Source organism: Panicum virgatum, chromosome 6N (genome assembly GCF_016808335.1).
Source record: "Panicum virgatum strain AP13 chromosome 6N, P.virgatum_v5, whole genome shotgun sequence".
Lineage (NCBI taxonomy): Eukaryota > Viridiplantae > Streptophyta > Magnoliopsida > Poales > Poaceae > Panicum > Panicum virgatum.
In genome coordinates this window covers 16,418,696-16,437,056 of record NC_053150.1, presented here as the reverse complement: position 1 = coordinate 16,437,056, position 18,361 = coordinate 16,418,696, and the positions used below count along the sequence as shown (strand labels likewise).

At 50.8% G+C, this 18,361-nt stretch overlaps 1 protein-coding gene across 1 annotated transcript; it reads left to right on the top strand.

Annotated features, from left to right (window-relative positions):
- Positions 1 to 1,420: 1,420 nt before the first annotated feature.
- Positions 1,421 to 3,096, top strand: LOC120677974. The gene is made up of 2 exons (XM_039959150.1): positions 1,421 to 2,055; positions 2,568 to 3,096. Exons 1-2 carry the CDS (start codon positions 1,421 to 1,423, stop codon positions 3,094 to 3,096), a joined length of 1,164 nt encoding a protein of 387 aa, XP_039815084.1.
- The last annotated feature ends 15,265 nt before the right edge of the window (positions 3,097 to 18,361 follow it).

The window sequence follows — 18,361 nt, the reverse complement described above, 5'->3', positions numbered from 1 at the left end:
CTGTTGGGAGGGGGACGGGGCGGCGCGCGGCGAGGAGGATGGGGGCGGCGCTCAGCGAGGATGATGGGGGCGGCGCACGAGAGAGGGCTCGGGGCACCACGCGCGAGAAGAAATGGGGGTGGCGACGCTCCTGTGTTGGGCGGGTGCTGGGTCTCAGGCTGTGTGAGTTAGGGTTTGTACATGTGCATATATCCGGCCTGATGGGCCTGGTGGGCTTAGGGGCCAGCAATTTTACCAACGGACTGTTCGACGTAGTATAAAGATTCGCCGACTGACCATTCGAGGGTAAATATATACACATTTACCGACGGATGGTTCCTCTGTAAAACAAGAATCACCGACGGACCATCCATTGGTATGCTTTACCCACGGACTATCCATCGGTAATATTGCACTTTTACCGACAAACTCCCGTCGTTAATTCGGTGTTGTGGTGTAGTGCTCCCTTTCATCTGATCCTCCCTTACCTCCTCATTCGGCGGGAACCACGCCTCTGCCATAATCATCGCCATCTTATGTGTCTCAAGCGAACGCCTGACCTCCGACACTGTCGACTGGTTGTCATCCATGGCCCCACCCAGCGGCACCATCACCACCTTGCCTTGCCGCCTGCCTCCACCGCCAGGCCGCCCAACTCCCAAAGCTCCCTCTAGACCTCGGAACACACAGGTAACCCTGGATCCCCAAATCCCGAACCTCTAATCCCGAACCCAAATCATAATAATGTCGGAGCACCGTCCATCGTTGGAGTTGCCGCGCTATTACCTTCTTCTCCTTCCCCTCTGTTTTTTCTGCTGTCCCCAATAAGAATGGGAGGGGCTCTCCCTTTAGCTTAAATCGAGGGGTCTCTCGATGTTGCTTTAGGGTAAAATTTTACAGACATGGCGAGGAGAGTGAAAAAGGGATTTTCATTGGATGGGAGAGGAGTTTCATCTCCATAAGACTTACCTGACGCAGTTATCTAGTTCTCATCTTGGACATTGTGCCATAAAATTGTGCACGGAGATTGGTATAACGAAAGTGATTATTAATGATCCCAATTCCCAATCAGCATACTTTCCCAAATACTACATATTATACCGTTGTTCCCTTTGCTATACTACGATGAGAAGTTTCCATCGATCTGATTTGTAGTAAAAGAGTTTCAGTTGTAGCCATACTCGCCATGAAATCCTATGGACTCCAAGTCGGATACGTCCATGGCGGTCGTCGATGCTACGGCCAAGATACTCGGTTCATATATACATGGGTTCTGCTCGCCCACGATCGAACTCATCACCAATCCATCAATAACGTCTACATACCTTCCCACGCCCGGCCTCCCAACCATCGACGCACCCACCGTCGCTCCATCGATCGGACGGCCACCGACGATCGGCTGCCGCCGGCCGGCCGCGCCGTTACCGATTTGAGCGCCAGCATGGCCGGGAACCAGACGATCAAGAGGATTTTCGAGGTCCCTGTGTTCAATGCTGCCGACAGCACCCTTCGCATATGGCCCTGCTTCCACCGGTCGCCGGTCTTCACCGCCGGCGGGTACGAGTGGTCGATTAGCTACTACCCCAAAAGCATCTACGACCGCGACAGCATTGACCTCTGCCTGCAGCTGGAGTCTGAGGGCGCCGGGGTGACGATATCGTCCAGCCTCGCCCTCCTCGACCCCATGCCTAGCCAGCCGCTGTCCACGCTGGTGGAGGAATCGCCGCTGATGGAGCTCGATCAGGCCATCACAAGTAGGAGCACGGTCACCCACTGGGTGCCAAAGAGCAAGCTGAGCGCCCTAGTGGGTGACCAAGACAGCCTTATATTCATGTGGGCCATCACTTTCCTAACACAGACGCCAATGCCGGTGCCGCACACGGTGCCAGAGCTGGAGCTGATGCCGCTACCGCTGCCGCTGCCGGAGCCAGAGCCGGAGCCGAAGATGGCGGCGATGCCCGAGGTCCCAGCGGAAGACGTGGCGGCGCCGTCCCCAGTCCCAGCGACATGGACAATGACAGATGTGGCGCCGGCAGGCAAGGTCTCGGTGACAGACGTGACATACTCGGTCGCAGGGTTTTCTCTACCGGCAGAGATTTTCCAAAATTTTCGAAATATCCCGTCTACCGGTGGGGCCCGGTATTTTGCTGGTACCATCCAAAATTTTCGGCATTTTGAAACTGTGCGCGATAAAAATTGGACCTAAATCTTGTGCGAGCCCGCCAAGCAATTGGAACCCAATAAAAACCCGTTCCTAACCCATTATGGTGCTAGCTTGTTGTATTTTGGATTGTGCATTGATATTATGTAATATTTGGCACTATGGTGAACTTTGTAATATTTAGGACTGGACTATTTATATAAATATCATTGAATCGGTAGTTTAAAGTATGTGTACATTTGCTTTTTTATCAAAAATGATATAGAACTGATGTACATGATTTTCTGAACAAAAAGAATATTTTTTGTAAATTTTGTTCGAAAGTTTTTTCGTATCGCCGATAAATTTCCGATATATCCGATATTCTTGTTTATCGGTGACCACCGAGATTTTAAAAATACCGGTAGAGAAAACCTTGCTCGGTCAGGGGAGAGATTTTCCACGCCCACAAGGTTATACTCGCCACGCGGTCGCCGGTTTTCGAGGCGGAGCTGCTCGGGGGGCCGACGTCGACGGCGGAGGCGAGCCAAGCTCTGGCGGCGGCCATCGAGGTCGATGACATGAGGCCTGATGTGTTCAAGACCCTTCTGCACTATATCTACACGGACACCCTGCCGGCAATGAAGGGAGAAGCCGGTGATGATGAGGAGGCGAGGAGCCAGATGACGCGCCACCTGCTTGTCGCTGCGGACTGGTACGGCCTGGAGGGGCTAAAGCTCCTGTGCGAGGGGGAGCTCGCCAAGACCCTCGGCGAGGGTAACATGGCGGAGATGCTGGCCTTCGCGGATGATCAGTACTGCAGCACGCTTAAGGACGCCTGCGTCGGGTTCATGGTGGCCTCGCCGGAGAGGATGGAGAGGGTGGTGGCGAGCTACGGATACCAGCAACTCTGCTTGAGACACCCCCTGATTTTGGTAGATGTGCTCGAGAAGTCGCTCATGTTTCGCAAAGCGTAGTACATAGGAATTATTGATAGTATCATAGGATTAGGGATTATAGGAGTCTCTTAATTTCTTTGAGAATTGAAATAAGCTCTACAGTTGTGATTTGAGCCGATTCCTTGGTACCCATGCATGTCAGATTATTTGCTACCCAAAATACCGCTTGTGCCCTTGCAAGTTAGTTGTAGCTGGAAGCAGTCCCCCAGGTTTAGAGATGGCAATTTTACCCGCGGGTGTGGGTACCTGACCCGATAGGTAAGGGTAAGGGTATAAAATTTTATCCGCAGGTAGAGTACGGGTAAAAATCCTTACCCACGGGTAACCTATCGGGTACACGAAATATGTAGAAGGCCCAATAAATTATATTGAAACGGTCCAGCTCACAAAAACCCTAGCTTCCACCACCCTGCTTGGCACCTACCTTATCCACCCGGGCACCCCTCCTAACTCCCGCTCCCCCCCGCCGCCCCCAGAACCCCCCGTTCCCTGCCGCCTCCCCCTAATCCCCACTCCCCGCCGCCTCCCCGGCTCCGCCCGGAGACCCCAATCCCACCTCCCGCCGCCACCAGAGCCGCCGCCAGACCTCATTGGGTTATTCCCAATCTAAATAAATCCCTCCAAATCTACAACCTACAAACCCTAGTTGAGAAGTGAAGGACACAAAGCATACACAGAAGGCTATCTATCTTACACAAATATATACAAACCCGCCCTGTGTACATGGTCCGGTTTCAAACCGGGCAACCCGTGTAACCAAACAATATTAAACCGCTCCTCGAAACCATGTACGGGTTGGTTTGAGTCCGGCTTGAACCGCGTAACCCGTGTCCATGACTTGCATTCGCACCCATCCACGCATGGCGCACCTACCCAGCGAAGAAACCATTCCATGGGAGCTCGAGCTAGCCCCATGCATAACCGTCTTAATTAGAGTTAATCTGACATGCAAGCTCGAGCTAGTCCCATGGCCGCGTGGAGCAGCCGCCGATGGAGGGGACGACGCGCTCAAGGTAGTCAACGTAAAGTGCTTGGAAAGACGCCAAGGCGACAACATCGTTGATGGAAGGTGGAGCTGAACCTGACCCCTCCCTTTGGCTTGGCTTCTCCCATGGCGTTCCAGATGACGGCGGCGATCTGTCCATCTGCCGGAGGAAGAAGAAGGCGTGGCCTTTCCTTTTGGGTTGGTGGCTAGTTAAGATGGCCCATTTAGTTTAGTTTTTGGCCCACTGGCATGTTGAATGAAGAGCACCTGGCGGCTTGACGCCCACATCCCATCCTCGATCCCTCTGCTCCGCACCTCCACCCGACGCCCCGCCGGCCGGCCAGGAGCCACAAGCGAAACCCTAGCTGCCGCCAACCGGCCCCTCGTGGCCTTGCCCCACCCCTGCACCTGCTCCCTCCATGCTGTGCGCTCCACTCGTTGTTCCATGCTATGCGCTCGGCCGCTCGCTGTGCCACCGGTGCTGGTCTGATTCATGGAGGAGGTGGCGGAAGAGCAAGTGGGCGGTAGCGGCCGCATAGATGTGCTTCTGCTGGGCGCGCTTTAAACTAGTTGCCGGTTTAAACAAGAAACCGTCTAACCCATGGGTTCCTAAACCATCAAAGGAGCTCCCAATCGATCTGGGTTGGTTTATAACCAATAACCGGTGAAACCGGACCATGTACAGGCCGAATACAAACCCCAATTATTTAGGGATGCGTCATGAGGATTGTGCATGGCTGGGCTAACCTTTTTCATGCTTCCGCGTTCACCCACACACCTTACTGACTGCAGAAAAAATAAGGGTTCGGCCATGGCCTCGAGTTCAGCAAAATTAAATCTAACAAAATCCAAATCACGAGCAGAGATCCAGCTGCTCCAACGGCTTGACCCAACTATTCCTATGACTTGCTCTGCTGATCTCTGCGAAAATCACCAGGGGATGAGCACGAGTGCCCCCCCCCCTGCCCCACGAGCATCTCCAAAAGCAATACCACACAAAAAGCCCCAAGTCAAAACCTCGATTAGAAAACAGGGAAGCATGGGATTTCAATGTGTGCGAAAACAGGGGAGAGGGAGAGAACACACCTTGTCCTGATCTGTGCTTCCACACCTCCCCCTGATGGCCACCGCTGAATCCCCTCGCTGATGTGATGAATTGCACAAAAAACAGAGCACATCAGAAAACAGACGGAAAAATGACGAGGGGGGATTTTTGGGTGGGCGTTGGTGGAGGAAATCACTAACTTCGTTGGAGATGCTGTAGATGACCACCGGATCAAGCTAAGGTGCCGATGTGTGGGTGATGCAAGAAGTTGGAGGGGAAATCGCTAGTCAATGAGAGCAAGGATTGAGGAGGGAGAGAGACACTAACCCTACCCAAATTCTCTCTCTCATCTTTGGGCATCATCATCATAGGCACACATTGTGGAGGGCCTTATAATACCATCCCCGTCCGTGCTCAATTGAATCTTGAACAAAAAAACATAGGAGTAGAGAGCCCTGAATTTGATGGACTGTTGAGTGCTAATCTCTAGCAAAATAAAATCTCAACAGATAAGTAAGGGTTTTGGTTCTTGCCTGAAAAATAAGGTTGCACAATACTGAAGTTTATTGCTTTGGGGTGTCATACCACTAGCTGAATGAAATTTCATAGCAATGATCAAAATGAAACTTCGGAGTCATGTGCTGTTGGTTTTCTATAATGAACTATTTGTACAGTTCCAAAGCAAAATGAGGAGGAAATCTCCCAACATGGAAAAGTGTACTATCAGTTTTTTTTTAGGAGAGGGGTGTCCCACCTAATTTCATAGATGGAACTTCTTGCAAGCTTAATAAAACATAAGGTTCTGTAGATATACAACCAAAGCTCACACAACACACCCAAGAAGGAAGATGATACAACATACACCACATAGATAGGCCAAGGGTTACTCCTCCAAAAGTAGAGGCATGTCACAAATCACTGAACAATAACACCTCCGAATAGCTATACACCAGCGATCTCCATTCCATAGGTGGCCGTAAAGCTCAAAGTCAAACCCAATAGACGATGGCCGTGACTTGCATTGGCTATGGAGCATAATTGGGATCTAAATGCCGATATGCTTGCAGGAGAAATCAATCACAAGATACAGAAGCACCAAAACATAATTATTTTTAATCACAACATACTTAAACTAAACTAGAATATTACTCAATAGTGTGCTAATCACCATATGCTACTGCACACTACTCATGATGAATGAAGCATGTATTTTTAATCACATCCTCAAGACAGGAGCTCAGCATTCTTAATCAATGGATCCAATATTTGCTAAAGATAAACATGCTTCAGTGCCCAAATACCTTTGCTAGTAACATCTCCACCAGGCTGTGGAAAGGATTGTGCATAAAATTCATTTAAAAAAATAGCACAGATAGTCAAAATAGAAACATATCAGCAATATGTCAAATAGAATCAGGTACTAGCCTCAATCAGTAGCTTCATGCGCATCAATGAATGGTTGAGAAGAGCACCCAACAGCGGAGCTCCTTTTATAGTGTAGGACACATACTAAGTTCAAGTTGACATCCAAATTCTTTTAAAAGAGAAGTTCAATACCTTAACAGCCTTGCTGCAGCGCAGAGAGGGAGGATCCCGAGGTCAGGGCACCTAAGAGCTGAGGGAGTAGCTTAGCTTGGGGTGGTGGGGATCCAGCTGGAGGCAGGGAGACGGAGGCGAGGATGAGCTCCAATGGCGGATGCGGCGGTGAGCTGGAGCTCCAAGGGGATGGGGAAGGAGGAGGGGAGGGGAGGCGCTCACTGGCGGGAGACATCCACCCCACAGCACGCCGCTGCGACGGCCGTTGACCTACGACGTCATCGTCGGGGAGGCTGAGGGAGGTTTGAGGGGGAGGCGACGGGGGAGGTAGGAGGATGAGAGGAAGAGGGGCACCGTGGTCGAGGCGGCAGAGAGAGCCCACCGAAGGCACAGGCGGAGCTCGAGAGCCATGGTGGGTGGGTGGATAGGGTTTTGTCGGTAGCCAAGAGGGACTCGAGAGGGTCGGTGGCTAGGGTTTTGTCGGCGGCCAAGAGGGACTCTAGAGGGAGAGAGTGGCTAGGGTTTGTCGGTGGCCAAGAGGGACTCTGGAGGGAGAGAGATAATGGAGAAACGGAGAGATTAGCAGACACGAGAGGTTCAATTAGTTTGCATAAATTGTTGAGATCCGAACCTACCCTACAGAGGAGACAAGTTTTTTCAACAGCGCGTCTCCATTTGTGCCCTATAAAGGAGATGTGTGTTCAGTTCACTACTACAAAAAAGCACTAATAGAGGCCTTTAGAAAACCCCTCTGAGATGAGCAAAAAAAAGATGACCGCCTCTGTTAATGCTGGGCACTAGCCGAGGTGGTCATTTCGTATTACCGAGGCAGTCAAGAAAATCATCTCGCAAAACAAATTGATCGAGACAGTCAAAATTAAGATGACTGCCTCGGTTAATCGTTCAATTTTCGGAGGCGGTTATTTGTAAGAAGCCCGTCTCAGTTAAAAGACCAAGCCCACTCAAGCCCAACTCGGCTCGATAGATGGCTCCAAGTACATATGCTACAATTAGGGTTTCTTCATCACTCTCCTCCCCATCCCTCTCTCCCAACCGCTCGGAGGCCTCCCTCCCCCTCTCCTCCCTTCCCTCTCTGTCCAATGGCGGGTGGTGGAACGGACGTGGTGGCGGCGGCGGGACGCAGTGGTGGCGCGTGATGGGCTCGGCGGGCCCGATGGGCTTTTCCATTTTTTTAAATTTGATTAACAGAGGTAGGCGGACAACCGCCTCTGAAAATGTGTCATTTATAGTGATGTTTTCTCAGAGGCAGTTGGGTTTGCCCGCCTCTGAAAATCATTTTCAACCGCCTCAGAGACGATTATTGTAGTAGTGGTACTCGCATCTCCTATGAATGACAAACATATTGGAGATGTGGGTTTATAGTACGCGTCTCCCATGCAGTACATAGGAGATGCGGGTTATTTATGGGTGTTTTCGGCAGACTCATAGGTGACACAGGTTGTTGACATGTGTTTCCAATGAGTCATAGGGACACGTCTAGAAACTAGAAACTGTATCTCCTATGATGATATCTTCTTTGACAACTTCTTACATAGTTAATATAATATCTATAGCAATAATATTATAATCTAACACAAATCCAATATAACTTCTGTAAGACAAATACATTATACAAGATTAATTGTAGGTCAAAAGTTTTGAAAACGTGGGATGCTATAGGTAGCATTAGGTATGGGCGTGATGGTACCTTAAAAAAAAGTATGGGCGCGATGGTACCTGCAAACAAAAAGGTTTGGGCGTGATGGTAATCGGTCAACCCTAATTAATAGGAGGCTAACTACGTATGCATCATCATCTGTCCACTCGAACTGTTGTTTAAGTACTCCATCTATTTTTATTTATATATCGTATCAGGTGTGTCCTAAGTCAAACTTAGCCAATTTGGCAAAATTTATAGAAAAAATAATAACATTTACAATAACAAATTTGTTTCACTAAATCCATCATAAAAATAGTTATTGCTATATTTTTCTAAAATTTAGTGGAAGTTAGCTAACTTTGAATTAGGGTAAACCTAATATGACATGTAAATAAAAGTAGAGGGAGTAATTGTTTAATAATACATGACCACACTAAATTATTGGGCATGTAAACCAATCTTTTCGTGCAAACCGTGCAAACTCCAATTTGGGCCACCGGATCAACATCGAAGGGTATTAGGGGATCGTGTAATTTTACAATTAACTGCCAGCTCTTGGATTGGGTAATCACACTTTTGCAAATCCCCCTCCGACTCTACCGACGCCCCCTTTGGATGTTGATCCGGTGGTCAAGATTGGAGTTTGCACGGTTTGTATCTGATATGTTCTCTCTACTTATAGCCGTTTGTGATTGGAAATCACGCTATTTATTTGGCTCTCTAGATCCTCGGTAAATAAGAATGCATTGGATAAAAAAGGCATCTGCTAAATATATCATTGGCTGCATAACCTGTCTATACATTGTTTTAGTTAGATGTACTCAGTACGCTAAAAAAATATTTTTTAGAATAAAATTTGAATGCTAAATAAAAATAATTTATTTTATTGAACGGAGGGATCGGAGTAACTACGATTCGGATTTGGGACACGTTGTTGGTCAGCACCCATCCATCAGTAATTGTTTGCCGAGGATATAATGTGCAGACCGTAGCCTGCAGAGAGCGGCACACTACCGGATTCAGGGTTTTGCCGAGTGTCAGGTACACTCGGCTAAGGCAGCTATACACTCGGCGAAGTCTTTGCCGAGTGTAACACTCGGCGAAGTCTTTGCCGAGTGTAACACTCGGCAAAGACCACTCGGCAAAGTCTCTGACGGCAAAGGGCTTTGCCGATTGTCCTTTTTCGGGCACTCGGCAAAGAGGTTGTTGAGAGCCGCGATACTCGGCAAAGTTGCCACGTGGGGGCGGCCGTTGACGGCGACTTCGCCAAGTGCCTAACGGCGGCACTTGGCAAAGTTTCGAATCTTTGCCGAGTGCCAGGGTTCTAGCACTCGGCAAAGCAGCTTTTCTGCATACCCTGGAAGGCCACTTTGCTGAGTGTTTTGGCTTATGCACTCGGCAACTTACCAAAATTGTTTTTTCTCTTTTCTCTGTTTTTTGATATAAATACAACAAAAATATATCTGATTACAGGGACATTACATGCAGTTAATATAACAAATATATAATTGACAAATACGATAATAACACCGATACAAATAACACAAATCCATCACATATATCACATGTCCCATACATATCACAAGTACGATACATCTGCCATCTCAAGTATGTCTGATACATAAGACAAGTCTGATACATAGAACGAGTCCAGAATTAATACCACAAGATCTAGTACTACAAGTCACTCACGGTCAGGTGGGGAGGGCCAAGTTTGCCACGGGACCGCCGGCGAGTTCTAGTCTGGAGGAGGGTCGTTCGAAGTGTTCCACGACTGATTCTGCAAATACAAACACATAAATTAAGTAAGAATAACAAAGATATAATAATAGCTACTAACAAAGCATACTCACGGGAGTGCTAGAAGGTCCCGGAGGAAGGTAAGGCTGAGCTGGAAAGGCGAAGCGAGGAGGCGGCGTCGCATAGTTCATCGACGCGCCAAGTCCTTGCATCCAGGTGACCATGCTCTACAACACCGCCGACTGCTCCTCCCTCAGCTTCCGCTCCTCCTCCAGCTTGGCCTGCATATCCAATCGGCACCTCCTCTCCTCCTCAAACTTTGCCTCCATCTCGGTCTACAAAATTTTAACATCCATGTTACAATACGAAGCAAAGTTGCATAAAAATCATAGAACGACAACTAAATCCGAACTAACCTGTCTCTGGTGCACGCTGGCCACTGAAGTCTCAGGCCGTGGGCGTATGGGCAGGGTCGAGTTGGTGGTACTTGCCCTAAGCTGCGAGAGGCTGGGTGTACTCGTCGTGTGGACCAAGCTGTTGGCGATCAAGTACCGCCCATGCTTCTTCCCGCCTCCCGCCCTTATGATGGCTTCTCCGGAGAGTGGCGCGGTGGTCAGATCCCAAGTCTCCCCGTGGAGCGCCCTTCCCACCTCCGTGTATGCATTGAGGCGCGCCGGGATGCCGGGATGGGCGGGGTCGAGTCGGTGGTACTTTGTGACACCCCGGCCCAAGTCTTAATAGGATTAATAGGATACTCATACCAACAAGTTGCAACTTCTTTTCCGGAAGCCGGTCTCCAAAGAACTCCGAGGTTAAGCGTGCTTGGTCTGGAGAAATTTGGGGATGGGTGACCGACCAGGAAGTGATTCCCGGGTGCGCACGAGTGAGGACAAAGTGTGCAGAAAAGACATGTGTTGGTCTGTGAGGGCAGTCTATGTCCTAGAGAGCTGCCAGATGTAAGCGGGCCCGGCCTCGGGGAGGCGGGACGTTACAGAATGGTATCAGAGCCGACTCTCGCGGTTTCACGGGCACGTACGGGCGTAAGTGCGGAGGCATGAGCACGGGCGCGTGAGGGCGCAGATGCCACCGGCATGTGCACGGGCGCGTGCCGGGTCAGTGTGCGTGCATCTGGGATGCGCCGTTGGCACTGGACGCACGGACGTGGCACAGGGGACCGTTGGCACTGGACGCACGGACGTGGTACATGGGCTGCTGGCACTGGACGTACGGGACGTGGCCAAGAGAGGATGTTCCTGGCTTGGGATTGACCGACGAGGACGTCGGTCTCTTAAGGGGGTGAGCATGTGACACCCCGGCCCAAGGCTTAATAGGATTAATAGGATACTCATACCAACAAGTTGCAACTTCTTTTCCGGAAGCCGGTCTCCAAAGAACTCCGAGGTTAAGCGTGCTTGGTCTGGAGAAATTTGGGGATGGGTGACCGACCGGGAAGTGATTCCCGGGTGCGCACGAGTAAGGACAAAGTGTGCAGAAAAGACATGTGTTGGTCTGTGAGGGCAGTTTATGTCCTAGAGAGCTGCCAGATGTAAGCGGGCCCGGCCTCGGGGAGGCGGGACGTTACATACTTGCCCTAAGCTGCGAGAGGCTGGGTGTACTCGTCGTGTGGACCAAGCTATTTGCGATCAAGTACCGCCCATTCTTCTTCCCGCCTCCCGCCCTTATGATGGCTTCTCCGGAGAGTGGCGCGGTGGTCGGATCCCAAGTCTCCCCGTGGAGCGCCCTTCCCACCTCCATGTACGCATTGAGGCGCGCCGGGATGCTGGGGTTTGTGTAGGCCTCTGGTGGAGCCGCTGGGTTGTAGGCCACGTCCGACGTTGCCCTGCCCATGTGAGACATGGCGTACGCCGTGAAGTCGTTGCAAGACTGGCCTGAATGAGACTCCGGCTGCCAAGAAATCAACAAGATGATTAGTAAGAATTCAAAATATAGCTTTAGAAAGAATGAAGAAATTATTGAACTTACCCATGTTTCCTTGAACTCAGCGAGGCTACGGCGCCTCCCGCCCTTATGATGGCTTCTCGGGAGAGTGGCGCGGTGGTCAGATCCCAAGTCTCCCCGTGGAGCGCCCTTCCCACCTCCGTGTACGCATTGAGGCGCGCCGGGATGCTGGGGTTTGTGTAGGCCTCTGGTGGAGCCGCTGGGTTGTAGGCCACGTCCGACGTTGCCCTGCCCATGTGAGACATGGCGTACGCCGTGAAGTCGTTGCAAGACTGGCCTGAATGAGACTCCGACTGCCAAGAAATCAACAAGATGATTAGTAAGAATTCAAAATATAGCTTTAGAAAGAATGAAGAAATTATTGAACTTACCCATGTTTCCTTGAACTCAGCGAGGCTACGGCTCCCTTGATGATGTGCCGGACCCGGCATCATCAAGTGGCGCTCTCGGCATAAGGCGTGCTGGCGGGCCCAGTCCTCGCTGATCCACTTGTCCACCATCATAGACCAGCACTCGGCCTTGTTTGCGCACCAGTTCGGAGGCACCTAAACATAATGAAGTGCATGACATATTGTAATATCAAATACAAGATAAATGAGTAGAGATGACATTTATTTACCCATAAGTACTGGTCTCGCGTGAGGAAGATGTCCCTTGCGGCTAGTTTCTTGACACTCCTCTTCTCGAATTCGGCGCAGTACACAATGACGGCATGGACACACGCCTCGTAGTGCTTGTCTTTCACTACCTTGTAGCAAGCCTGGTGAGCCTGCTCGTTCGCCCAGGCCTCATAGCCTTCCTCGCACCTGTAGAAATCCTGCATATATACCCATAAGATAATTGCAACCATCATTCCAAAAATTGAAACAGAATGCGATATTTTGACCATTTTAGTTCGAGGATGACTTACCCACAACTCCCTGACCACCCGCCTCGCTTTGGTGGTGAAGTTCCTTCCTTCGCGATCAGTAGCGTCCGGGCTGGCCATGTAGTGGTCCCACGTGTATGCTGCCTCTAGGACCCCAGCATGCATCACGAGCCCGGGGAAGTGCTGCCTGCACAGAAGACCCAATATACCATTGGGCTTCCTTTTGTGCTCACCAGGCTGCACAAAAACCCACCCCCTGCAAGAGTGTTTAAGATAAAATTTTAGTTAGTATTGTGATTTTAATCATATGTAGTGCATAATAAAGAAGTACTAACATACTTACTTAGGCTATATTGGCCGAATCTTCGGGCGTCTCGCTAGAGGTATCGGACGTCGTCGGAGTTTGATGCTCTCACTGATAGATGGGCCCTTCAGGCCAGCGGTAAAAATAGAAAAAGAAAGGGAATGGGGTGGCTCAGAGTAACATGCCAAATTCGTTGGCCCGGCTCAGCTGATCCAACTCTGCCTTGCTCTGCTTCAAGGGTTGGCTCAGTCTATGACATAATGGGCTAGCTTGGCTACAGGCTGGCTTTCAGCCCATTCCGCCCGTCTCGTTCATTCTCTCTCTCTCTCTCTCACTACCAGGCGTCTGGCCCATGAGTCAGCCTCTTCTTCCCTTCACCAACAAGCGAGGTCTGCTTGTCGGTCACAGGGCGGACTTGGAATGGTGAGATCAATCCTCTATGGATCTCGTTTGTGTGTGTGGCATGTGTGAGTTAGAGATGTGGGTGCGGCAGTGCATGTGGTGTGCCCTAGGGTGTTTGGCCGAAGGTCCTTAAGGACTTGACCATGATGTGCTCATGATGTTGCGTTGTCGGTGCAGCGGTCGTGAAGCACGTCGGGTCGAGGTGTCTTAGTGCACGCGGGGAAGGGCCAAAGGTACGACCTTTCGACTGGTGGGGTGTGTGCACACATGCACATGGCAACTCAGCCACCTAGGGTCGTGGCACGATGCCGACAAGGTGTGGAGGTGACGGTCTGACAGGGGAAAATAGGGGCACGGCTCTGCGAACTAGGCTCGCTCTCATGCGCGGGCACCTAGAAACCTAGGAACACGTCATGGCCTCACCGAGCGTGCGGGGCGCCGACAATCCAGGTCCAAGATATGACAAGGTGGCGTGGTGACTTGACAGAAAGGCTGCACGTCACAGTGGTGTGTTGGGCTCCTGTAGACGAGGCAAAACAAGGGGGATGAGGACATAGGGTTTTGTAAGAAGGGCTCAAAGGCCATGGCCAGCAGGACAATGGTGGCGTAGGGCGGCGGTGACCTACCGGCGGGGCTGAAGACGATAGGGTCCGTGCAGTAGCGAATCAGTAGGGTCATGGCTGCGCAGTGCTGCAGAGCAACAGTGGTGTAGAAGGAGGGCTTACTAAAAGAAGAACCCGGCCCCCGCGTCGCCCTCCCGCTCGGGCGACTCGTGCGGCGGCCCAAACTTTAGCCTCCTCCCCCTTCCCTCCACCTCTCCTCGCCCCCACCGGAAGCCCGTGCGGCCCCTGGGATGGTGGCAGCGGGGCGTTTTCTGGTATCTAGGGTCGCATGCGCATGGATCTGGCGTGGCTCCGAGGGTGGCAGCCGACGCCGCCTGTGGCCATGCCGCGGGTCTAGGCGTGCCGGCAGGGAGGCGTGATGGCGTCTCGCGGGGCGCAGCGCGTGCGGCTTCCTCCGAGGCCACCGGATCTCGGCGTCTCGGCGGGCGGGTGGTGACTTCGGGAAAGGCCAGGGGAGTCCCGGTGGAAGGCGGCGAACGAGGCGGGTTGCGCGTCGTGTGAGGCTGCGGCGGGTCGGTGGTGCTGCCGAGGTACGTGCGCAGCGGGCGGAGGCAGGGGGCGGCGGTTGCTTGCTGGTGGCGGGCGCCCCACCAGGCAGCCGTGGTCGGCATCACCATGAGGCGGAGGTGGAGGATCAGGTCATGGCAGTGCTTGACCCTGGTGGTTCTGATCGTGCGTGGCCGTCGCAGGAGGAGGCGGCACACGCGCCTGGCGAGGCGCCGTAGTGGGGGCTCCCTGTTTTGCTCAGATGGGCATTGGGCAAGCACAGGCGAAAGCCATGTCGGCTCTGCCGGCAAGACGACAACGACACCCTCGGGCGCCGTTTACCTTCTTGGAGACGTTGTCACGGTGTCTTCCCACTCAGCCCAGCTGCGGGGGTGCGTCGGAAACATCATGGCGGCGTGGCCGGTGGCAGTTTGCTTCGGTAATTGACAGTGATGCCATGGTTGCTTGGCTGGCAGTAACCAAGTAGGGGTGCCTGTGGCGCCATGGTGGCGCGGCTGGAGGCTCCTGGCTGCTTCTTGTGCTGCTGGTTGTTGAGCTTGGCTAGAGGCGATGGCCGCGAATGGAGAGCTCATGTCGATGTCCCAATCCGACCGGGTAGTGGTAGCCTCAGGCGGCGTTGGGGTGTTGGTTATGGTGGCTCGTGTCGATGTCCCAATCTGACCGGGCAGAGTTTTGGCGGTGGCTCGGGTCGATGTCCCAATCCGACCCGACGGAAGGCTCGTGTCGATGTCCCAATCCGACCGGCCAACTTTGAGTGAGTACCGGTTGATGTCCCAATCCAACCGGTTGTTGTTTAGTTGTAGGTGTACTAGTTGTAGTTGTTCGGTTTTTGGGCTCGGTTTACCTATAAACAGGATCAATTCTCTTCTCTTTATTAATGAACGCCGAACCGTAAGGTTCAGGATCTTTCGAAAAAACAGTGGTGTAGACGATTGGGGCACTGAGTTGGCGGCACTCATCCTCCTTCGTAAGGGTGGGAATGTGAAAATGGTTATCCGAATTTTTTGCATCCGTATCCGTATCCGTATCCGCACCTAATATAGATATCCGTATTCGATTGTAATGTGGTACTAAAGTGGATATATCCGAATTCATTTTTTTCTCATTTTTCTCTATCCTATTCTACATCCGTATTCGACAATATCCGCAACATCCGTATTCAAAAAAGAATGAGCACATAGGAAACTATTAAAAATTATATATATAACTCATGATTAGTGATATATTAGTTTTAGTATTAATATAATGTATTTAGTGGAACTCATGAATAAATGACATGTGCTACTAGGTTTAATATTACTAATGATATATAAAGATAAAGTTTAACTAATTTCAATTTAATTAACTATATTTTGATATGGATAATCATATTGATTTTAATTTACATTGGTTTACCCACTTATTGATAAAATCGTAAATATACTTTATTCCATTAATTCTTTATAACTATCTATATTTCCATTAAAATATTTATTCATTTGCATTTTATATTTTTATATTATTAACTATTTAAATATTTATGGATAAATATGTTTTGATGAGATGTCTTTTTCTTAACTACAATGGTTACATATTTTAATTCTTATTGTATAATGACTTAGTGATATCTTCGAAATATATTTATAATGAATAAAACAAACAAATATAACTATGTTCCAAATCAAGTAAATATCCGAATTCGTATCCGAATTCGAGACATCTGTTTTGTATCGTATCCGATAACATTCAAATCCGTATCCATATCCGAGTTAAAATGTGGTAAAAAGTGCTATCCGAATCTGATTCCATGCGCATTCGATCCGATTCCATCCTTACTTCTTCGGGGGGGGGGGGGGGGGGTGGGGACTCATCCACCTCGTGGGAGAGACCCTAAAGGCTAGAGTTTGCGTTTGGGCTGGGATGCATGGCGATTGCGCGTTCATGGCTCTGGCCGGGCAGTTTCGCTAGGTTGTCGGCTAGTGCGGGCGCGGTAGGGGAGCCAGGCTTCCGAGGGTCCCAAATGTGCAGCGAGGTGAGCAGCGCAACAGGCTCTAATAGCGTGTGCTTGTTGGCCGCTCCCGCGGCCGAGCCGTTGCGCGCATGCGGACGAGGCAAGGCAACGTTTGGAGTAAGGGGAAAAGGGTATAGTGGGGCTGTCAGGTGGGGTCGGCAGCAGCTCGTGTGCGGGTCAGGTGGTGGTGGGATGGACCGAGCGCGAGCTGGGTCGATTACGGGCCGTGCGGGGTGGGCAACGCTTCGGGCCGGTGCTAGGCCAACCGTTATTAGGAGGCCGTCCAAGGTGCGTGCGGGCTTAGCGGGGCAGATCGACTTTTGGCTGATCAGCAAGCTATTGCTGGGTTGGGCTGTGCCGGTGGGGTAAGCAGGTGGGTTGCTGTTGAGCCGTGTAGGTTTAGCTGGGAGGTTTTAGGCTAGTTAGAATTAGGGTTTAGTTTGCATTTGAGATTAATTTGAGTGGCTTAACTCATATTAGTCTCCGCACAATTTCAAACAAAAACCATTCAAACAAATCTGTTCCAAGGAAGATTCAATTAAATCCAAATAACTCAAAATATTCCTTAGATTATATGAGGGTTTATTTTCTAGGAATTTGCGAGAGGGTGAAGACATCCTTATGTTTGATCCTAACTAGTTGTACTTTCACGATTTCTTTTTGAAAATCCGCTTTTTTTGACTTAACATTCAGTACAAAAATACGGGATGTTACACTCCCGCACAAGTTCCACAGGGAAAGGTTGGTATCTATTTCACTTTAGAAAATCATACGAGCTTGGCCTGAGCTTCTAAAAAACCTGACAAAACCATTCATATCCACTGAATAAAATAAATAGATGTTTAATTTGTAACCATATCAGGGGAACTTTCTTGAGCAAAGATAAAAAAGATTAGCTTCTTATTTCCTCATCCCATCCTTCTCTTGACCTCAAGCTGCATCGCCCATGAATGAATCAGAAAAAATCAAGCAAGAGGAAAGGGGATCTGAACCTCTGGTGTGAAGAGACCGTGGCCACGAAATCCAGGCTGGACGGGAGAGCTCCGTCCCCCAGCTTGAGGTTTGGGAGGAGCAGGGCCGGTGCCGAGGTCGGGGATGAGCAGCGCTGGTGCCGAGGTCGGGGACGAGTAGCGCCGGCCCAAGGTTAGGGAGGAGGATGCGGTGGTGTCGGGGCAGATCCACCCGAGGTCGGAGAAGGTGGCGCCCCCATGGATCCGGCGTGCAGTGAGGAGGATGGGGGTGGCGAGCAAGAGAGGAGTTGGGGTGCGGCGGAGGTCCTGTTGGGTGGGGGACGGGGCGGCGCGCGGCGAGGAGGATTGGGGCGGCGCTCAGCGAGGATGATGGGGGCGGCGCACGAGAGAGGGCTCGGGGCACCACACGCGAGAAGAAATGGGGGTGGCGACGCTCCTATGTTGGGCGGGTGTTGGGTCTCAGGCTGTGTGAGTTAGGGTTTGTACATGTGCATATATCCGGCCTGATGGGCCTGGTGGGCTTAGGGGCCAGCAATTTTACCGATGGACTATTCGACGTAGTATAAAGATTCGCCGACTGACCATTCGAGGATAAATATATACACATTTACCGACGGATGGTTCCTCTGTAAAACAAGAATCACCGACGGACCATTCATTGGTATGCTTTACCCACGGACTATCCATCGGTAA